Source organism: Equus quagga, unplaced genomic scaffold, assembly GCF_021613505.1.
Source record: "Equus quagga isolate Etosha38 unplaced genomic scaffold, UCLA_HA_Equagga_1.0 73442_RagTag, whole genome shotgun sequence".
Lineage (NCBI taxonomy): Eukaryota > Metazoa > Chordata > Mammalia > Perissodactyla > Equidae > Equus > Equus quagga.
Genome location: NW_025802777.1, coordinates 6,934,041 through 6,957,620, shown reverse-complemented (window position 1 = coordinate 6,957,620; position 23,580 = coordinate 6,934,041). Strand labels below are relative to the sequence as shown.

The 23,580-nt window shown below is 48.9% G+C and overlaps 1 protein-coding gene across 1 annotated transcript in view; it reads right to left on the bottom strand.

The window, feature by feature from the left end:
* Positions 1 to 576: 576 nt before the first annotated feature.
* The window catches only part of LOC124234229 (claudin-14), a 61,385-nt gene continuing 38,381 nt past the window's right edge, over positions 577 to 23,580 (bottom strand). The window contains exon 3 of the mRNA XM_046651470.1: positions 577 to 1,635. Within this exon, the coding sequence (XP_046507426.1) occupies positions 878 to 1,588 (711 nt within the window). The 5' untranslated portion in view covers positions 1,589 to 1,635 and the 3' untranslated portion in view covers positions 577 to 877. The remainder of the gene's footprint in view (positions 1,636 to 23,580) is intronic.

Sequence of the window (23,580 nt, the reverse complement as noted above, 5' to 3'; positions counted from 1 at the left end):
CCAGCCCATCTTTCCAGCTAAAGGAACAGTCGACAGACTCTCCTACCTGCTCAGTTGGCAGCTGCCATCATGTCCTGTCCCGAGACAAGAAGGCAGTGACGTCCTGCCTCGGCCCACCGGAGCGAGCAGTGCTTCCAACTGGGCTTCCTGCCAATGCCTGGAGAGTCAAGCCACCAGGCACGGTCCGCGTCGTCTTTTTTTTCTTCTGACTTTTGCTTTCTTGCTAGTGAGAGCCTACAGCTCAGCGGCAGAAAATGACATTGTTTCTACTTTCTGATTTATGGCAATTATCTTTTCCCCAAGGAAGCCCTGTACGTCCGCCCTGCCTCTGGCTTTAAGCCAGGATACCACAACTGTGTTTAGTGGGTGTTGCTCAAGCCCGGCCCTCCTCTGATTTTCCCGGCACGCGTGGGTCGTGGTCACTCCCGGAGTGTCCCCATTGCCTTGTGACGCCGAACCTCGACAATGCACTGACTATGGTTACCAGCACCTTTAGCAGACAGAATAAGAGTCTGGAAACAGAGACGAACGCTATTTCATAAACAACCACGTCAAAAGGTTTATTCCTGTATTGCAAACAAACCCCACTGACCAACCCCCCCCAAGTCACTTTTTAATTAAATCACCCACATAAATACATATAGTAATAAATACAAAAAGAAAGGATTTTCTTTGTTTTAGTCTTTGGTATATAGAGCTTTTCTCTTCTTTTTCCCTCTTTCCCTGTTCACATTTCCCTCCATCTCCTCATGTTCACATTATTCCTTTGGACCAAAAGCAGCCCAAAAGTAAACTGAGTGCCACGGGACCCCTGCAGTAGGGGGCAGTCTGGGTCCTGGCGCCTTTCGGGGCTCAGGGAGGGCCAGGCCCTGGGAACTCACACGTAGTCGTTCAGCCTGTACCCGCTGTGCGAGGCCGAGGTGACCGAGGGGGCCCGGTTGTCCTTGTAGGCGTCGGGTGGCCGGTAGGCGGGCGCCGTGGCTGCTGCGGCCCTGGGCTGGGCCTGGTGGAGCCTGGAGGGCGCCTCGTCCTGGCAGGACAGGCAGAGCAGCGTGCCGCCGATGAGCGAGAGGGACGAGGAGATGAAGCCGAGGTACAGGGCCTGCCCGATCTCGAACTTCATGCCGCTGGGCAGCAGCGGGTTGTAGAAGTTCTGCACCACGTCGTTGGTGGTCCAGGAGACGGCCACCATGCAGAGGAGGCCGGCCAGGATGAAGAGCGCGCCACCCAGCACCGCGAAGGTGGTCTTGGCGGGCGTGCCCTTGGCGCAGCGCGTGCACTTCATGCCCACCACGGCGCAGGCGCAGGCCACGCCCGACAGCAGGCAGGAGATGACCATGAGCGCCCGGGCCGCCTGCAGGTCGCGGGGCAGCGCCAGCAGCGAGCGGTAGATCTGGCACTGGTAGATGCCCGTGCTGTGCCACACGCACTCCATCCACAGCCCCTTCAGGTAGGACACGGCCGTCAGGATGTTGGTGCCCACGTGCGCCGTCCTGCGCCAGTGCGGCAGGATGGTGGTGATCAGCGTGCCCACCAGGCCCAGGAAGCTGAGCAGGAAGCCCAGGAGCTGCACGGCCGTGTTGGCCATGGCCCCGCAGGCCGGCTGCCGCGCTCACTCAGGCACCTGCTGGAGTCCTAATGAACCGGGGAGGCGGGGCAGGGAGAGAAAGGAAATGGGTTAAATATTATCTCAATGCATTTATTTCTGCCACTGAAACTGAGTTTTCCATAGGCAGTTGGTACCACAATTAACATACTTTTTAAAATAGTTTCGGAGACTTCATTGGGTGAAAGAATAAGCTGCTTGTCTAAGACACTTTCCCTGGAAGGCCAGAACTAGAAGGGATGTGCAGAAATCTGGCTGGCCTGCCCTTCTCAAGGACCCCAGGGAAGGACACTCCAGAGCCCGCATTCCCGTCTCTCAGCACTTACCAACTGCGCGGGAAGTTCTACCTTATGTCTGCCCTCAAACATTTCTGTTGCCTTTGAATCTCATTTCCTTCTGTCTGGTCAGTCATGGGTTCAATTGTGAAATCAACAAACGGACTGACAAGTGTTAAACTGTGTGCCCCTAAGACTTACGAAATAGATGTAGACTGCCTGTCAGCATGAAATGTTTTCTGAATGTGGGCAACTTCCCTATGCGCTGAGCTAGGGAGAGGTTTACCCCCATAGGCAGGTCAGATGCTGCCTTCCAGAATCCCAGAGCTGGATGTGAACTTAGAGATTGTCCACTGATGCCAGGGGGCAGGAATGACCAAGGTCACCAGCTCCTTAGGTGCTGCGACCAGGACCACAAACCAACCACCCTCCGCCTCTGGGCAGGGTGCCTCCCCTCATGCTGCTCTGCAGAAGGGTGAGCTTGTTGCAAATCAAAGGCTGCCACTGGCTTTCAGGGAAATGGGAACTCGGAGCTATTGCAGAGATTTTAAAAAATTCTAACTATGGCAAAATCCAGAACACTTTTTAGGGGCAAAGACCCCAGACCTATGTAGTGCCAGGCATATAGGGGAAATATTAAGAGGGAGGATGGAGAGAGGCAGTGAGGGAGGGAGGAGGGAGGCAGGGAAAATGACAGGAGGAAGGGAGGAAGGATGGAAGGGAGAGAGGGAGAGCAGAAATACCTGAGTGGACACCACTAGCTCCTCTCTCCTGCCTGGGGCAGGATAAGGAGCAAAAAACAGAGAATCAGGCATCCTGGGCATGGTGCCGCCCCCACCTGCTGGGTGACTGGGGGCCCCTCTCTGGGGCTCAGCTCCTCCTGTTTAAAACGAGAGAGCTGGACTTCATTGCCCCAAAGCATCTTCTCGTTCTGAAGGGAGAAAAGGGAGCCTTTTCTACTGATGACAAGTCACTTCAGTTTCCCAAACCAGCGAAGAATTCAGTAGGCTGCAGAGGAATGTTCTGCAATTAAGTGTGGGAAGGCTGCAGGGAGCAAAACCTGCACTGGCAGGGCGTCTCCCTCGCAACACGGATGCTCATGGTGATGTCTTCGGGGGCCCCCAGGCCTTCTTGTCTTTAATCCTGGGTCTGTTGTAAAGAAATCCGCTATGAAATCACGAGGAAGGGTTTGGTTATTAAAAGCAAGTGATGCTTCCACTGGGGGCCTGCATGATCGTCTCACTGGATTTAAAAATATACACAGGGCTTGAATGTCTTAGCGTTGTAGGAGGTAATCCTTAGTTCTGTCCTGGTTAACAAACAAACAAAACTAGGTGACAACCTGGTGCTGGACAGGACGTGCAGTGGTCTTGGGGGGGAGGGGGTGGTCGAGGTTAGGGTTTTTGCTGATGTTTTAAATGATTATTTGCTCAGGACCCAGTTCTCTTCATGCACGCTGCATGCTGATTGGCCTCATGCATCTTGTCACAATGCTGGCTTTAGACTCCGCATGAAGTCTTCTTTCCCCTGCTCAGTAAGCACTCACTCTGTGCAGGTGCTAGGGAGACCCGCACAGTCCCTGCTGCCCAGGGAAGGGAGGGACTGGCTGTCCTGGGGTCACTGTCGGGGAGAAGGCAGGGCTCACAGGAGGACCGCTCTGATGTGTGGGGCCAGAGCACCTGCCACCGACCTACTGGATGCACCGGGCATCTGAGACGAGCTGACACCGAGAGCCCAATTTATCAGGCCTGAGCGATGCCAGGGGCCAAGCACTGACATATGCTGCCCGGTGTATTCCCCACAATAACCCAGTAAAGTGGGGACTGTCACCATCCCTGTGTTACAGATGGGGAAACTGAGTGCAGGGGATGAAAGTTCCATGCCTAGGCTCACTAGTATTTTCCGTGGTTTAATTCCTCCTTCACACTCTGTCTTTCTCAAGCAGGTAGGACTGAAGTTAGAGGGAGGGCGTAGTAGTGCTGTCATCAATGTTTTCTGGAGAGTGGACTCTCCTCCCTGAAGACGTCTCAGAACACTGGCCTGGATCCCTTTGCAATGGTTCAGGTAGCCAGGGTGGCCAAGTGTCCCCGTGTGCTGAGGACTGAGAGGTTGCACAGCACTGGGGACTTGGCAGTGCTGAAACTGGGACAGTCCCAGGCAAACCAGCACGGTCGGTTTCTCCAGGTAGCCAGGAGGCTGCCGATTTCTCCAAATGGCTCTGAGATCCATCCAGTCCTGCTTGAGGCTGCCCCCAGGCTGACGGCCGCCCGGGCTGTCCCTGGTCCAGGGCATTCTGAGGCTTCTCACAGCTCTTGCTTGTCAAGGTCAATCATTAAGTATCCTGATCCTAAAGAATGCGGCGTAGGAGCCAGGGCTGCTTGACCCCGTTAGTCTAGGGAAGTGGACCAGAGGTTTATTGGAGGTCTAAATATTTATGGAGAGCAGTGACTGCTAATTTTAGAAACCATTAGGTTGCTATTTTTAAACTTGTGCTGGAAGGATTTGCTAATTTAAGAAGTGAGTGTTAATGAGCCCCCGACTCCCAGACACTGGCCCCCCAACCCCCTTCCCCTGTAGTTTCCAGCAGCTGCTACTGGCATCAGGTCATAATTCACCTTCCCAACAACCACTTTTCACTTTGGGGCCAGTGGATGGAAAAACAACGTCAAAGGAACGCATCTCCTTGGAAACCACATAAAACTCATCCCTGATGCTCTGGAAGGAACTTGCCCCGGCATGGCCTCCCAGAAGGATGCAGTGCGTGTGGGGCTCCACTGGCCGTGCTGAAGGCCTGCAGGTGGCTTCACCTATGGGCGCCCCTTTTCCTGCAGACGTGTGTACTTGTGGAAACATTTGCTAGAGAGCTGTGAGTCCAAGACAAATATGGTTCTAAAAATCAAGTTCCAAAAAGACCTTGACAGGCTGAGTGGGTGGGGCTGAATGTGACGAGATGAGGCATTCCAGGAATACATGTTGGGTCCTGCCTTTGGGTTCACGGAGCCCTCAAAGCACCCTCCTGGGTGGGCAGTAGGTGGCTTAGTTGCCTGTGCAAGCAGGATTTAGGGCAGTGTTTGCCACGGAATGCTTCTTGAAAGGCTGCATTTGCAGGCTGCCTGGTGTGGAAGATATAAATGCTAGGTAGGTTTGTGAAAAGCTAGTAACTGTAGGACTTCTGGTTGCTGGTAATATGCAAATGTGCATCCAGAAAAGTCTCCTGTGCAGCATTTCCTAAACTTATTTGACTATGACATCCTCCCCCCACTTTCCCAAGAGACAACTTGAAGTCAAACCCCTTCGGCAAGTGGACTTAGAGGATGCAAGTCCCTTGAAAGTTTAATGGAGCAACAATGTGATGGGGTTGCTATAAAAAAAGACAGTTTGATTTTCGAGAGGAGTGAATGAGCACAAAGAGGAGTGCCAACAGGACGCTCTGATTTGCCCCCAACAGAGTCTCAGAAAACCCCAGGGCTGTAAAGCAATGTGAAAATCTGCGAAGGGCAGCTGCGAAAAACACCCAAGCTGCTGTCAGCCCCTCCAACTGGATCTGGGTTTATGAGCACCCGATCTGAAAGGCAAGGGTTTCTTTTTTTTCATATAAACTTTTATGTTGTCTCCTTCCTCTGTTGTCTGTGAGCTATATTCTTTTTAAAGGAAAGAATAATAATTTTTTTAAAAGGCAGGAATCTATAGCACATGGTAGAGCTCTCTCCAGCGAGTTCACCTCCCAGCCCACCTGGACCCCAGCTGTGTCAACTCTGGAGCTTTGTTTTTGAATTAGGTATCATTTCAACAGCGGTGGCCAGTGGGGATAGCCTGGCCAGGACAAGGGACAGATGTATTGTTGGCCTAGCCTCTGCTCCTGCTTTCTCACTGTTCAGTGTCCCTGGGCCCCTACGATGAATAGCTTTCCTGTGGACACATAGCTCCTTTGCTCTTTTCCACCCACAGTGCTGAAGGAAATGTCAGACCCGGGGTGGGAGCGGTCCAGGTTGTACGTGGGGAAGCAGGGCTTGAGCCAGGCGTGTTAGAAGTTTCTTTACCCAGAACCACCCGGGGCACTCTTGTTTGGGTGAAGAGTCAGACGATTTGGCCATTCGAGCCTCTTTTCAGCTTCTGACTACCCTGCAGTCAGAGCAGATTTGGAGCACTTGGCAATGGGCCAGGGCACACACGTCTGCCCCCAGGGCTGCTGAAGTGGTGTCGGCGCCATTGTGAAGACAGCTTAAAACTCTGCTTCCTAGAGCTTTCTCAGGAAAATGAAGAGCTGCCTTTAAACGGACATGGTCCTTGGACCTTGAAAGAATGCAGAGTTGCCTCAGCTTAGATGGTCAGCAATTTAAGAATATGTCTGTTTTGGGGCCGGCCCCGGGGTTGAGGGGGCTGAGTTCGTGCGCTCCACTTCGGCAGCCCAGGGTTTCACCAGTTCGGATCCTGGGCATGGACATGGCACTGCCCATCAGGCCATGCTGAGGCGGCGTCCCACATGCCACAACCAGAAGGACCCACAACTAGAAAACCAGAATATACAAGTATGCACTGGGGGGCTTTGGGGAGAAAAAGAAGAAGAAGAAAAAGAATAATGTCTATTTCAAAAAACTGTCAGTCCTTGCTGTCACCCCAACCAGACTGCCTCTTCATTATTGTGTAGATATTTAATAAATGCTAGAATTTGGAAACTAAGAATAAATGCAAGGTAGATTTGGATTTACCTAAATGAGATAAATCAGCAAAAATACCCAACATGAGAAAAGAAAATGACTTTTATGCTATATCAGAATGAAATAACTCCAATTGGCATTTCCTAAATACTTACTGGATACTGTATTTCTTAATAATGTACAAAGCAAATGGACCTCTTTCCTAGAAGCTTAGGTATACTCTGGAGGCACTATTTTAGTCCGTCTTACACAAATATATAAGAATTATGAAAAGTCATCAAGTAATACCTTGGAAAAACCATTTCATATTCATTTAGCATCCTAAAAACTGTGGGTTTTTTGGCTCTAAAAATGAAGTTTCCTTCTTTACTATTCCAAACTTTCTGTAACTTTCCCTGGGTTATTTCCAGACTGGCAGGCATCTGTATTTTAAATTTATGAGAATTTCTATGCTGTCTACACCCAGTGCAGAAGAAACTCAGTCTTTCTGAGAGGCAGAGACAGAATGATTATGTGGCCAACTTATTCCTACCTTGATGGTTAGGGCTTGCTGGTCTTATTCAGAAAGACCAATGTGAAATATCTTGCCCAAGTCATATAGAAATGACAATTTATAGGTTAAATGTTTCCCCTCTCTTTTGGATGAGTAAAGAAAAATCTATTTTTCAGAACAAGAACTGGTTGTGGGAAAAGCCTGTGTTATTACAAATGAAAGTCACGGTATTTGGTTAAATAATGGCAGAGGCCATTTTCAACTCAGCAAGATTGCACAAGCTATTGGTTTAGTGAAAAATACAAGTTTAAGGTACCACGGCCATAAGAATTCTAAACCATTTTCCAGGAGGCATTATTTCTCTAATTTCAACTCACCAAATTTCATTAGAATGCATTAACAATGCCGTAGATCACACATTTTAAAATGAAATTATTCAGTTTCATTTACTAAAATACACTGGTGCCTTTGCATAGCCGTTTTCCCTGACAAGACAGCAGCGTAGATTTGCTGTGTTATTGTTTTCATTTGTCAAGGTACAGGTGACTAAAAACTTGCTATACAAGAGAAATATTAGAAAAGTGAAAAAACATGAGTTATAAAGATATTTTCTGAAGTCTTAAATGATGTTTAGATGACTAATAGCTAAGATGTTCTATGGGAAAGCTTTCTATAAGGGATGTTGTGGATTAAATTGTGTCTCTCCAAAATAATATGTTCACGTCCTAACCCCGAGCACCTCAGAACGTGACCTTATTTGGAAATAGGGTGGTTGCAAACGTGATTAATTAAGATGAGGTTATGTTGGAGTATGGTAGGCCCCTAACCAGTAAGCCTGGTGTCTTTATAAGAAGATGGCCATGTGAAAACAGAGAAATAAGGAGGATGGCATGTGAAGACGGAGGCAGAGATTGGAGTGATGCATCTACAAGCCAAGGAATGCCAAGGATTGCCAGCAACCGCCAGAGGCTAGGAGAGAGGCACGGAACAGAGCCTCCCTCAGAGGCTTCAGCAGGAACCAACCCTGCCAACGCCTTGACTTCAGCCTTCTGGCCTCCAGAACTGGGAGAGAATAAGTTTCTGTTGTTTGAAGCCACCTAGTTTGTGGTACTTTCTTATGGCATCCCTAGGGAACCAAGACGGGCACTAGCTGAATGGCAGCATGGGGAGTTACTCATGTGAAAAAAGCACTCATGTCTGAATAGGGCAAGTCGGTCCCCTTCCAGAACAGGCACTGAGAACAGTATAGTGGCTTTGCATCTGTTGTGGAAAACAACAAAGCAGTGGTTAGCTTCATGTCCCAAAGTGTGGAGGACAGAATCCAGGGGGAGGTTAGAGGACATGGAGAAGGAAGAATTTGGAAGGCCCTCTGTCCTTGCGAAAACTCAAGAACAAGTGCCAACTATAGTAAGCAACCCATACGGCGATCAAATGACTTGGCTTCTCCAGATTGGAAAAGTGTATGAATCCATTGATTCCTCAAAGAGTCTGGGGGGCTCAGTTCTCCAGTCTGTATGTAATTGGGTGGGCTGGCCTTTTCAGGCTAGATGTCTGGTTTTCTTAAATCAACAGGTCTTGGTTTCATAGACCATAAAAACCCAAATTTGGGGTGCAGGCCAAGTTTGGATAAGACGACTCAGACAGCTGCCCAGGCTCTCCCTTGGAAATCCAGTTGAGCTCAGTGGGGCCTCCCTTTGGGTCTTCCATCAAAGCAGAAATGAAAACAAGCAGCAGGACATTGTCCCAGCTGGGCTGGAAACCTCCATGAATAAGATAACTCTTCTCGGAATTTTCTAAGCCTGTGAAAATGATTTATTTGAGCACTGAACTGGGACTATATTGCGGTGATTAAAAATGTGGTGTCAAATGAAAACCTAAGACAAAATTTGCTAATGCTAACTAAGAAGCAGTTAAAAGGGATGTTTAATGCTCATTCTCTGTAAATTTAGCCTTTTGAGCCCGGGTGCACAGAAGCTGTTAGTTATTAATGATAAGAGTAAAAACAATCACAGCTAAATTTACTGCATGTTTACGATATGTCAGATATGTGCTAAGTGCTTCCTTTGGTAGGGACTTAGTTAATCCTTTAACAAATCTATAATGTGCATGTTGTTGTCCTCATTTACAGATGGAGAAACTGAGGCTTAGAGAGGTTAAGTAACTTGTCCGAGGTCACACACGGGCTGAATCAGGGAGAACAAATAGGAGACTCTTGTGATCATCCAGGTAAGAGATGCTGGCAATGACAAACGTGGGTGCTGAGGAGAGGTTGGTTTCTAGAAACATTTGAAGTGAGACTGGCAGGGTCTGCTGATGGTTTAGCTGTGGCTGTGAGAGACAGGTGTCAAAAACAGCCCTAAGGTTTCTGTCTTGGGCAACTGGAAGAATGCAGTTGCCATTTATTGAGGGTATGAAGACAGTGGTGGTGGTGGGGGGGGAAGATCTGGGTTTGGAGGGTGAAGGGCAGAAAAGAAGAGTTTGCTGTGGATGTGTTGAATTTAAGATGGCTGTCACCACCCAGGTGGGGATACCAATGGTTGGATATGTGAGTGCAGAGTTCAGAGAGGGGACTGAACTGGAGAAGTCTATTTGGGACTCAACAGCATTGACATGGGATTGAAAACCGTGAGACTGGATGAGAACCCTTAGGAAGTGAGTATAGACAGGGAAGAGCAGGAGCCTGACCGGTGACTCCAGCAACCCTCCAACATCAAAGATTGGAGTGATGAGGAGGAACCAGCCATGAGGCATATGGAGTTGCTGGGGGATGAAAGGAGGCAACCCAGAGGGAGAGGGGTGAGTGAGGACAGAGTTCCAAGTTGGAGAGAGTGATCCACTGTGTCAAGACATCAGATAAATAAGTAATCTGAGTACTGAGAAATGATCATTGGATTTAGCAAGATGAAGGCAAGTGGAGACCTTGATAAGCATAGTTTCGGTGGAGTGATTGGAATGGGTTCAAGAGAGAATCAGGACAGGGGTACATGAGCCCAGAGAATTCTTTCAAGGACTTGGACCATCAAGGGGAACCAGGAAATGAGGCAACTGTTGTAGGATGGGAGTTCTTAATCTGGGGTCCAGGGCCCATCTAATTCAGGGTACCTGTCAACTTGGGTGGGAAAAAGAAGTTGCATGTTTTATTTCATCATCCTCTCACTGAAAATTAGCATTTCCTTGTATTATGAATAGGGGCAGCCATCTACAGCAATGTTACCAGTGCCTAGAACTTCATCACCGATAGAAATCACGGAGAGATGGTATTGCATTACAGGTGTTGCAGATACCTGGACAGACCATTTGCCTTTGTTATGATTTCAAAATGACGGTAGTTATAAGACCCCTGCTAGGTCTTGTAATATAATCCATTAATACAGGAACACATAAATTACTATGAACAAAATAGTTTTAAAATATTTTAACTGTATTTCAAGGCAATTGGCTTCCTTTATAATCCTGTGTACTAGTTTATACACTTAAAAGCATTGTTTGGAGACGAGATACATAAGACTTCAATAGATTGCCAAAGGGACCCAGGACAAAACAAACAACCAGTCCAGTAAACAGCAACATCAGTAAAAAAAACCAACAAAAGAGTTAGGAACCGTTGCCAGTGGGATGTCCGGTCAAGGGAGGATTTTTGTCCTGTTTTGTTATTTGTTGAAGATGAGAAGCATGTTTGAAGGCCTTTGGAGATGATCCAGTAAGAAGGGAGACATTGGTGATGTGGTAGAGATGTTCTTGAATGGAGGACAGTAGGGACTCTGGGATGCAACTAGAGAGGTTGGCTCAGACCAAGTGCAGACTGTTCATTCCAGGACAGGAGGGAGGCCAATGCAGGGAGCCTGGAGATGTGGCAGTGGGCACCTGTGGGTGTGCTCAGATTGCTCCAGTATCCTCAGGGAAATAGGAAGCACGATGATGTGTTGGGAAGGAGGATGGGGAAGGAGGTGTTGGAGGTGTGGGTAGAGAGAGAAGGGCTTTCCTGGGCACGTAGGACAGCAGCAGCACGTTTGGACTCAGACAAGGTCAGCAGCAGGTGCCTGTGGGAGGCAAGTGGTCACGAGGGTACAACGAGACCATCAGCTGCCTTCTCCAGCACAGTCGGCAGCACTGTGTGGGCCCCAAGAGGACAAAGGGCTGGACTGAATTCAGGTGGGACTTTTATAGGAGAAAATGATGAAAGGAGATGAGTGTGTATACAGAGGAGTGAGTCTCACGGTGGATGGTGGAATTGACACTGGGAAGGGGGGAAGTGAGGACATGAAGGAATGAGCAGGAAGGACAGGTGGTGGTGGCTGGAGACTGGCACGCTCATCACTGCGATGATGGTGGGTAATGGCAAGCAGTAGAGTAAGACCATGGCAAGGCCGGGACCACCGGGGAGGGTGGAATAAAAGGCTGGTAGGAGAGGAGGTGGAGAAGCTGGTGGGAAGGACCACCCGTGAACATAGAGCCACTGCGAATTACTTAGGACAATCTGTAATCTGATTGTTTCACCATTGTTTTTGAGGTTTCATTTCCCTGATTGTTGACTTAATTTCTGCCTGTGAAGGTGAGAGAAAGAGAAACAGGGCTGGAAAGAGGACCGGCACAGAAGTGTGCATGTCTACTAAGTACTCTGCTTGCTCATGGTCAAGCAAATCTTGGCATAGGTCTTAGTTCTGCTCTTTATGTCTTTTATTCACTGGATTGCCATGTGAAAAACATATTGTTCCTAGAATTTAGCTTTCAATTTCTTTTTTCATAAGCCACCCCTCTTTCCTCATTATCTGACACCTGTACTTCTCTGTAGAGCGAGAGGCTAACGAAGGACTATGGCTTTGCACTTTGGAGGATAGGATCCAAGACACTGGGGGTGGGGAAATGATATCTGAACTGCGCCGGGAAATGCACAGACCGCATTCTTGGATGTGTGACCCCAGATAACTCGACAGATGAAATAAATTACGATTTAAGTTCTTTGCTTTTCTCCTTCTCCTCTTTCACTCATCCTTGCGGGGCCAGTCTCTGCGGGAAGGGAGCTTCCTGGTGTGTGGGTGGGGAGAGGTAGCTGGCCCTCACCCAGGCTGGAGGCTGCTCTGCTCTGGTTTCACCCTCCTGCTCCCCCAACTCTGCGCCTTCCAGCCAAGTACAGTAACCTGAATCCAGTGGCTCTCCACCCTGCAATGTGTCAGCATCACTTGGAGAGCTTTAAAAAGATCCGATGCCCTGGCCACCCCTGGGAGGATGATCCATTGATTGGGGTGGGGTCCACACATGGGCACTGTTGAGCCCTGCCCCCAGGTGATTTGGATGGGCAGCTAGGTTTGAGAACCACTGTCCTCATTGATGTGACTTGGGAAGGTCCTACCAGGAGCCTTAAAAGAGTTTGAAACTCTTTAGCAGAGTCACAGTACAAATGTCTGTTCCACTCACGGGCTCTGCCTGTTGACTCTGGGCCTTCTCTGGGCTCTCCCAATGTGGGGACACTTGTGCCCAGACTGGTCTTCTCACTGTCCCCAGAGTGTTTTCGGCTCTCCCTGTAAGCCTTTGCCCTCACACTGTGTCTGCCTCAGATCCCCTTCTCCATTCAGACGTCCTACCTGTGTGAGTCCCATACTTTGCCCTTCCTTGACCCCAAGCCCCACCTACCCCCATTCTTCTTCTTTGACAGCCAAGCACCTAGAAAGAGGCAATTTCCCTATTCACCCCTCTGCCATCTGGCTCCTGCCCTCCAGCGCCCTCCCCAGAAGCCTGTTCTTACCAGCCATGTCCTCTTTCTGGGACCCCAGCCCCTCTTGGGCACTCGGCCCACCTCATGTGTTAATCTTGGCCAAGAAGTTACCCTGCAGGCATTGATATTTTCCTGGATGGCCCCTGAAAACAAAACCCCTCCTGGCCGTGGCCCCCACAGTGATACTCGCAGTATAAGACCATGACCAGGTAGGGGCCGGCCCCATGGATGAGTGGTTAAGTTTGCGCGCTTCGCTTCGGCATCCTAGGGTTTCGCCAGTTCGGATCCTGGGCATGGACATGGCACTGCTCATGAGGCCATGCTGAGGAGGCGTCCTGCGTGCCACAACTAGAAGAACCTACAACTAAAAATGCACAGCTAAGGGCTTTGGGGAGAAGAAGGAAAAATCAAATCTTTAAAAGAAAACAACAAAAAAAGAACATGACCAGGTCAGTCCTCGGGGGGAGGCCAGTGCTACTTTGATGTATGTGTTTTTAAAACATTTAAGAAGTTTAGAATTAATTGTGTGAGGTATGAGATTTCGGGTAGCAGAAGTCCTCGTAAAAGCAAAGGCCCTGTGGATGAAATAGCGAGGTGTTTCCAGCTTAGTCTTCACACATATGCACAGGGCCACATCGTGCATTTTCTCTGAAGGGTACATGGTGCTGTTGGTTACCCTTGCTCTCAGGATTGGTTACATAATTTGCAGAACCTGGTGCAAAATGAAAATGTGGGGCTCCTTCTTCAGAAGTTAAGAATTTCAAAGTGGCGACCACAGCGCATTCACCCAAGCGCAGGGCCCTCTGAGCTTAGGGTCCTACGGGACCCCACAGGGTGCGGGCCCGTGAAGCCTGCCCTGCCGGTTAAGGACAGACCCAGGAACTAGACACTGGGACTTTTCCTCCCCTAAACCAATGAGTACATCTAGTTTAAATGTTGAAAGGAATAGGAGACACTTTTGCAGTGTTCTGCAGAATAAAAAATATGGTTTCATATGTTTATTTTTTCTTCATTTAAGTGTAGCCCAGATGCCTCTGTAAATAGCTGCCAAGGAGGAGCCTTTTGAAAACAAAGCTATGGCTGGTCTCCTGTGCCCCAGAACGGCCGCCAGTGGAAACAGACCTGGTGTTCGAAACCTCAGTTTTCATTTCTCTCTTGTTCCAGGGAGGCTGTAGGTGCGTGGGCGTGGGTGTGAGCATCCAAGTCTGGAGGGAACAGCCGCCTCTGGGTCTGGAGGGAACAGCCGCCTCTGGGTGGCCTGCTTCTTCACCCTAGAGACTTTGCTTGAGGCCTCCTTGCTCTCCGGCAGGGCTCAGCCCCCGGGGAGAGAAGCAGACAAGGTCCTGAGTCCCAGCTTCTCCCTTCTTTCCTTTCACAGAGTCACTCTGCAACAGAGGCTCTCTTAGGGCGAGTCTTGGGCACCCTCCCAGCAGATGACCCCCAGTGGAAAATTCCCTGTGCATTGCTGCTGTTGGCCACCCAGGGAAAAGCCTGTGGTCCTGGCAGCCACTCGTCCTGCAAAGGGTGTGAGGACCTGCTACCTGAGTAAGGAGCATGAAGATCAGCTGGAGGGAGGAAGGTTTGGGTTTAAAAGTGCCAAGAATCACTCCTGAACTGGCAAGATTGACTGTCTGCATTTTAAAAACGACATCGCTGGAAGCCTTGAAAACAGGCCTTTAGACTTCTTGTTCTGTGTAATGGAAGATATTCTCTGATACAAGAGAGAAAATGATTTTTTTTTTTTTGAGGAAGATTAGCCCTGAGATAACTACTGCTAATCCTCCTCTTTTTGCTAAGGAAGCCTGGCCCTGAGCTAACATCCATGCCCATCTTCCTCTGCTTTATATATGAGACGCCTATCAGAGCATGGCTTTTGCCAAGCGGTGCCGTGTCTGCACCCGGGATCCAAACTGGCAAACCCCGGGCCGCCGAGAAGCAAAATGTGCAAACTCAACCACTGTGCCACCGGGCCGGCCTCGAGAAAATGAGTTTTTGAAAACAAAAATTGACATTCAATTTTATTGGTCTTTAATTTTAAAATGCTAACTGGAAAATGGGAAATATTTATAGTAACATTTTCATGGCACTAAAGAAAGAACTAGTTTCTTTCTTTTTACAGATTTCTCTGCAGATGCTTAAGAAGAGATGCATGACAGAGATGGGTAAGTTAAACACAGTAAGCTTAAGAGATTTGCAAAGCAGATGGAGCCAGATAAGAATGGAGGCTGGCTGCAAGTCTGACTAATTTGGGCAAACAGCTCAGCCTTACATGAGTCACCTGGCTGTCAACATCATAACAGCTGCTTCCCAGAGCTGTCTGGAAGATGCTAAGATAATACATGGAAAAACCTGTGATCCCTGTAAGGAAGGACACCCAGCAAATGCAAGGTGTGTGCTACCGAAGTTTATCATCATTGCAGATAAATCTGTTCCCGATTCCATTTGAAGCCAACGCAGGCACCAGAGCTGAGCCCAGACCCAGAGCTGAGATGCTGGGAGAGTGCGATGATGGGGCTAGCCTTTGGTTTCCCAAGACTTCAAAACTAACCCTAGTGATTAAGAGATTTTTGGCCTTGAGAACTGCAGGAATTAAATCTCGTGGTGGTAAAGTGGAACCAAAAGCCAGTGCCCAGAGTGGCTCCAAGGACCCACTCAGGGCGCTAATCCAGGGTCTCTGTCTACTTGGCCTTGGCCCTCCCACCCATCCTGCGAAGACCGTGGCAGCTGTTGGGGATGTGGGCTTGGAGGTGGTTGAAGGACTAACTCATGTATCCAATTGCAGGCAATTTCCCCTCTTCAGGACCATTTCTTACCCTTATTAAGAGAGATCTCTAACTTGCCCTCCCCTTCTCCCCTGCCGATGTCTGTGTGCATTGGTGGGGAGCCGGGGGGCTCCCAAGTCTGGAAACTCTGAACATTCACGGCACACAGAGGGCAGTGACAACAGGCTCCCCAAGCTGACGCTCTCTCCCAACACTCGACAGGTTCAGTCCTTGCTCCCAGACCCAGGCCTGGCCAGCGATGAAAGAGTTTTGCCCAAACACTCAGGAACCGGATTCTTGTCCTTCCTGGCTCATTAGGAGCCCGGCTCCCTCACACCCGGCTGCTTGGGTCCCACGGGACCCCCAGGCCCAGCTGCAGCCGCCTTTCTGCAAAGGGGTTATGACCACCTCGTCTAGAGAACTCTCACCTGCCCACAGACCCGACCGGCGGGGGCCTCACAGCCCCAACACAAACGACTGTCAACCCCAAACCCTCCCAACTCATAGCCTCACCCCAAACTCACATGCAGAGGCCCATCCGTCTCCTGAGCCCCTTGTGGGGCTGCTCTGGAACCTGGCTGGGCACTGGCCTGTGTGAAAAAAGGACTCTGCAGGGATGATGCTGCCCTCCTGTCTTCCCGCTTCCACCGACTGGAAGCTTCAAGGCCAGGGTAACTGAGAAAAAGTGTCTAGACAATTACTGTGTTCTTTGAGAAGGGCCTGTGTGGGCACATGTGTCATTTGGTTGGATGGTTAACTGCCCCGTGGACGACAGGAGGCAGCTGGGCCAAGGCAGACATTCAGGACCAACCAGAAATGTCATATCTGCACTTTGGAAAAATGCCTGATACATCTGAGCATAGTCACCGCCTCCCTAAAACACCCTCTGGTGACTCTCAGGGGCTGGCAAGATAAAACCTTGACCGCCCAGCCCGGCGTTGACGGCCGTGCACAGTCCAGCGCGGCCCATCTGCCCTCGCTCCCTGCACCGGGCGATTGGCTGTGCGCACCCAGTCCTCTACGTCCTTGCTCACGGCTCCCCAGCGAACGGTGCAATTCCTGCCGATGGCTAAAGACCCCCAGCGGATCCCCTCCTGCTGCCCTGACCTCTCGTCCTCCTCTGAGCCCGTCACCTGGCTGTTGTCCCCATACTACTTTGGACTTTTATCATATTGGGCAACTCTGAGTTTCTCAACCTGTAGGCTGCTGTGGGCTTTGGACGCATGCCAGGGAATTTCAATCAACGTGCAACTGTTTTTTGGTTTTTGTTTTTTTTTGGGGGGGTTACAAGTGCAGATATGGGCAGTTGAATGATTTCTGTGGGTAGAGTGGGGAGCTGGGTGGGTCATGGAGCCCGGGTGGAACGAGGGGCAATTTGTTACTAGTTGGAGACAGGAGACATGGTGAAGGAAATGGCTTTCTTGGGACATGTGAGAAGAACGCTTGAGAGTCCCACAGGCTGGGGATAGTTCTTCTGAAAGTTCGGACAGTGCCTGAAGGTGGCCCAGGGAACTGGGCCGTGCTGGGGAGGCCTCCAGCCCCTTCAGGTGTGCTGCTGGCCTTTCTGGGACTCAGCATCGCTGAGAACCATGGTTTAACTTGCCATGTGTGCCTGTGCCTTCCTCATGGATTCCATGGAGATTCTCCAAGGGCAGGGACTCGGACTTCTGTGCTCGTCCATCCGGGTGGCTTTGGTTGGTGCTTTAAAAAAGGCCCAGCACAGGAACTCGTGTGGGCAAATGGCCCTGGGCGTGAACCAGAGCCTGTGCCTGTGTCCTTGGCAACGGGATGGTGACGGCAGAGGAGGAGAGCGTCCTGGGACAGTGCTGGGAACCCGGGGCAGGAGTTCAGAGTGTCTGTTAAGTATTAGTGATGGATTGATCCACAACCCAAATCCAAAAAGCTGTTTTGTTTGTTTGTTTCTTCTCTGGAAGTGACCGTCATAAACAAAATCTTCTTTAGTTCAGGGTCATTCCTACATCGAGATCCTTTTCTAGTTAGTAAATATCATATGTAGTAAAATGTGCCCACGCTACCTATAATTTTATGCTGGGATTTTTTTGGGGAATTTTTGTAATTTTGCCTTTGGAGTGATTTGGCTACAAGTAATACATTTAATTTACAACTGCCTTTAATTCTTGGCACTCATTGTGTGTTCTTGGGAAACCCTGCAGAGAGAGAAAATGCAAACCCCAGATTGTCTTAAAATATTATGATACTTTTAGGAATACTACATTTAACAATGCATGAAGTGGGCATAATGTTATGTTTTGTAGACTTTCGTTAAGCCTTTATTCATCTTGATTTTCACTGGGACAATTCATTCCTGTTATGGGCTGAAGTGGGAAAGTTCCCAAGCCCATGGCCCTGGCCGGTGGCTCCTGATGGACAAAAGAGACTTTCCTGGGCCAGAGAGCAAAGTCACAGGGACACTGTGTGACTCAGTCTCAGTATAAAGATATCGATTCACTTTTCACTCATCAAATATTTATTGACCTCCAGCATGTGTGAGCAAGAGAGATACTGCCCTGCCCTCTCAGTGTGGGGGTCGCAGGTGCACAGAGCCAGCCGCACCAGGACAATTAGCAGACAGGTCAGGCTGGGGCTCCAGCCCTTCTCTCCCACCAAGGACGCTCATCCTCGTTCCTCCCACCTGCCACTGGATCTTTTTTTAAACTCTCAGGTGTAAATGACTCATAATGGCTTAACATTTTATCCCTCCCAGGAGGTATTTTTAAGTCTAAGGGATAAAGAGTTAATAGTGAAATTTCAAACACCAATCAGGAGGTAAAAGAGGATTTGGGGAAGGAGGGTCGTAAGGATTTTCCTAACACCCCAAAATCATTCCATTGAGTTACAGCAACCTCTGTCCTTATGGATGTGATGGAAGCCAGTAGATATTTCAGATTAGATGGATGGACGGATGCACAGATAGATGGATGGACGGATAGATGATGGATGAATAGATCACCTTTATTCTGATCTCAGCTGGTCTTTGAAGCTTGATTCGTTTTTTGATTCCTCCTAGAGCCAGGCTAGGGTTTGATGCACATTAGGAAGTCAGTAAAAGTTTGTTGAATGAATGAATGAAAGGGAGGTAATGTTTGCAGCGGGCCTGTGGTTTTGGGTTACTGTTTTGGGTCTCTTGATTTGAGCGACACACAAGCAACTAGAGCCTGCAATTAGCGGGCTCTGTCTTTCTTGCTGGGGTGAAAGCCATTGTAAAACCTGACCTTGCTCAGTTTATTCAAAGTTTCATGTTAACTTTGCAGAGGTCTGACTCGTGGATTCCTCGTATTAATAATAACGGTAAGAGCAATGGGGCTGAACACCAGCATAGCACTCATGTGTGCTAGTTGTTGTTTTCAGCACATTACATATATTTACTCCTTAAAACAACCCTTTGCTTTAGGTACTGCTATTAGCTCCATTTAGGGATGGGAAACGGAGGCTCTGAGAAGTTAAATAACCTGCTCCAGGTCATGCTAAGTGGTGGAGGCAGGATCTGAACCCAGGCAGATTGGCCTCAGTGTCTGGGCTCATATCACTGTGGATATCACATCTCTGAAATGAGCTGCCTGCTGCAGGCTCTGCCTGAACCCTGCTGCAGCCCTCACAGCTCAGCATCAGCTACCGGCCCGTGATGACAGGCGGAATCGTTTCTGATTCAGGTCTGCCTCCATCTTAGCAGGGATCAGAGGACCCATGGAAGGAGCTGAGTCCTGTACGAGCTTTGCATCTCATAGCCCTGGGGCTTCACCGTGAGCACAAACACATCACTCACTTTCAAACCATGGACCCATCTTCCCAGGAACTGCTGGCTGGGCCTCGAAGTGTGCCTAACCCTTTGTCTGGGGTCCCAGTGTCAGTGTCCAGGGAGGTCTAGAGGTCATGTGAGGTCCAGAGAGCAGAGCTCAAGGCAGCTGTCCCTTCTGAGCATCTTTGGAGCCAGACAGTGAAGGAGAAGGGGATTCTTCTCTGCTCACGGCAACTAGGGAGCATGGGTCATCCTTGGAAAGGGAGCCCCCATTTTGGTTAAAGCAATAGGGGGCTCAGGGTTTGGTAAGGGTCTGGTTGAAGGAGTTGATGGATGGTGCCTTGTCCATCACAGGGATCACTGAAGGAGAGTTTTCATCACTCCTTTCTGGAGAGAGTTGTTGTGGGTGCCACATTGCTAAGGTGCTGGTCTGGGGGCTTGGGACCTTTCGGGGTCCTGGCATTGATGACGGCATTAACTGGGGAGGGACCATCTTGATGGAGAAGACTCCTTCCCTGCCTGCTGTTGGCTTAGGTGGGACGAGAAGCCAGGAGCAGCCCAATTGCACCAACCAACCAACCAACCAACCAACCTCAGAGCCATTGTCGCCCTGCAACGGGCTGAGGGGGACATATCCATTGCAGGATGGGCAGTCTCGTCTCTTCACTGAGGAGGGCTCAGAAGTTGCTGACCCACCAGGGTGGAGGAAGGTGGGGGCAAGCCAGACCACCCTTGCCCGGACACAGTCTGAGGATTTAGAATTGGGGGCCCTGGGCTGTTTTGGGAAAATGATACTTTCTTTAGGAAAATACCATGGAACGGCCCCAAAGATAAGTGAGGTAGGAAGAAGGAGAGAATCTGGTCGTTTACATATGAATGTCCATTAGGTTTTGGATTGGAAAGCCCCATATTTGGGGGTTTAGGATCATCGTTTCTGAGATGAAGAATGAATTGCAAAATCAGACTTAGAGGATACTACTTTTCACTAAGTAAATAGTCTCAAAACTTGGCCAGCGTATCAGCTTCCTGGGGCTGCTGTAACAACGTACCACAAACCAGGTGGCTTAAGAGAACAGAAAGTGATTGTCTCCAGAGGCCAGAAGTCCAAAATCAAGGTGTCGGCAGGGCTGTGCTCCCTCTGTGGAATCCTTCCTGGCCTCCTCCAGCCTGTGGTGGTGGCCGTCAACCCTTGGTGTCCTTGTCTTGCAGCTGCCTCACTCCAGTCTCTGCCTCTGTTGTCACATGGCCTCATCCCTGTGTGCCTCTCTCTTCACATGGCATTTTCCTCTTATAAGGACCCCAGTCATATTGGATTAGCCCCTCCTCCCCCATGACCTCATCTTAACTTTATTCCATTTGCAAAGATCCTATTTCCAAATAAGGTCACATTTACAGGTACCAGGCTTAGGACTTGAACATATCTTTTGGGGGGGACAGAATTCAACCCATAACAATTAGTGGCTCACTAGTTACTTATTACTATTTCTATTATGTGGCGTGAGGCTGTGATTTTCATTAGGACCGGGAAAATCTCATCTGTCAACAATGATACTTGAATACAGGTTAAATCCATAGAGTGAAGGATGCTACACAGTAACCGCAGCAGTCAAGTTCATTTCCGAATACAAAGCAAAAGCAAGATGCCTTCCTAATCTGATGCTTTGTTTTGTTTTCTGAAGCTGCCCCTTTGGCCGCCTTGGGATACCCTCTCATCCTGAGATAAGTGACAACAGAGTGACAATAAAGGCAAACCAAGTAACTGTCCAGAAACCACTCAGCCTACTGTGGGAGAACCCCTCATTTCCCATCGACTATGAATTATAATATTTGCCTGTTTCTTGCGATGATCCTTCCCAAATAACTAAGGTTAATAGCGCTTCATAGTCTGCTTAGACAGTCAGATAGAATTTTGCTTAGCAAGGATATTTCCAAATAGAGAATAGACAGGTTAACTGATGGCAAAGGTGTTTAATAGAGGAGACCAGTGGGGACATGAATTAAATAGGTTCCTGTTTATGTTTTCATTCTCCAGGGCTAGGTATGTCTCAGTTCAGCTTGGGCTCCTTTGGTGCTGTCAGTGCATAAATATGCAGGCTAATGCTGGTCAGTTGGTTTAAATGAGAAGTTTCTGAAATTCAAACAACACATTTGTGAAATATGACCTCACTTTTATTTATCTGGTGCCCATAATTTAGCTGACAACAATCTCAGCAACAGCCGTTTTGACATGATCCTGTATTTGCTGACTGCCCTTTTGTATTCTGGACACAGGAAGAGTTAACCTTTGGATGAGATGGATACCAGTAACTTCCCAACCAAGGTGCCCAGGGATCATCTGATAAGTGACAGCCAAAAAATTATGTCTTAAAATATAAAGAGATCAAAAGAATTGAAAGTGGGGACTCAAACACATTTTTGAACACCCATGTTCATAGCAGCATTTTTCACCATAGCCAAAACGTGGAAACAACCCAAATATCCATTGAACCATAAATGGATAAGCAAAATGTGGGCTATCCATGCAATGGAATATTACTCAGCCTCAAAAAGGAATGACATTCTGACACATGCTACCAACATGGACGAACCTTGAAGGCATTACGCTAAGTGAAATAAGCAGTCACAAGAGTCAAATATTATATGATCTACTTATATAAGATGCCTCGAGTAGTCAGATTCAAAGAGACAGAAAATAGAATGGTGGTCACCAGGGGCTGGGGGAAGTGGGATGGAGAGTTAGTGTTTCACAGGGACATAGACACAGTTTGGGATGATGAAAAAGTTGTGGAGATGGATGGCGGTGATGGTTGCATAACAGTGTGAATGTACTCAGTGCAATGAGCTGTACACTTAAAAATGGTTAAAATGGTAAGTTTTATGTTCTGTGTATTTTACCGCGATACACACACACACACGTACGTATATATAAAGAGAGAACATACTGATCTGATATGAGGCACTCTGAGTTGGGCCGGCCCATCCAGTGTGGTCTTGTACCTGTCTATTAGTTTATGTGTAAGGAGTTCCATTGGAATAAATTTTCTCAGATACTAATCGAAATAAAGCTTTCCTCCTGTCTCTGTTCTAGCTAATTCTGAAAGCCAAGTGCCAAGTCCAGATCCTGGGGAAGGCCACTCGGCCTGGTGTGGGCAGGCCCGGCTATCACACAAAGAGGCAGCCGCGTAGCCTGTTGCAGGACCTGGTGGGCAGCACAGCGTCAGGTGGGGCGGGAGAAGACTGCCAGCTCATCCACCTGCTGTTCTGGACAAAAGCCTAACCCATCTGGGCTCCTCCTGATCGCGATCCCCTCAACACGTAGAAGGTCTACTGACGCCAAATGTCACACCTTGGGTGCCTCACGCCCTGTAATTTACTAAGTGCGTCTACGTTGACTGTTGTTTATTCTTAGGGATGACTCTGTGAGGCAGCTGTTATCATGAGCAGGCATCTTGTCCAGTCCTCACAGCTTGCCCTGGGCCTCCTGTCCAAGCCCCAAGTTCTTTCCTCCACAGGCTGCTGGCCCAGAGTGGCCAAGCCTCCCTCCAGCTGTCAGAAAGGGCGCTTGTTATGAGCAAGTGGGTTGAGGGTGGAGATCCACAAATAGGCACTGAGCACTCAGGATTCACTGGATGAACTGTGGGTCTCAAGCGCAACTTTCTTTTTTTTCTTTTTAAAAGATTTTATTTTTTCCTTTTTCTCCCCAAAGCCCCCCAGTACATAGTTGTATATTCTTCGTTGTGGGTCCTTCTAGTTGTGGCATGTGGGACGCTGCCTCAGCGTGGTTTAGATGAGCAGCGCCATGTCCGCAGCCAGGATTCGAACCAACGAAACACTGGGCTGCCTGCAGCGGAGCGCACGAACTTAACCACTCAGCCACGGGGCCAGCCCCACAAGCACAACTTTCTGAAAGGTCTTTTCTCCACTTCCAATCCTGGTTTCTGTCCACTGCAGCTGAGGGCCCAGGATAACTTTGCTGGGTCCTAGCTTGAAATACCTTCAAAATAGCTCGGATGGCCCAGATCAGATAGCAGTTGGATGAGACATGCTCAGACACCTTCAGGCCGTTTTCCAAAGGGCGAGGGAAACGCTGAAGATTCAATTTGATACGCGTGGAGCGATGCTGGTTTGTGCTCTCCCCTCCACCTCTGCTTTCTGCCTCCCTCCCCTTCATACACACGCATGCACACGTGTGTGCACATGGACACATGCACACATGCATACACACACACCCACATACACATTTTTTCTTGAAATGACTTTTGGCAGCAGCAAAGCCAAAGCTTTCTAATTCTCTGTCAATAAGGTAAAAAGGAGAA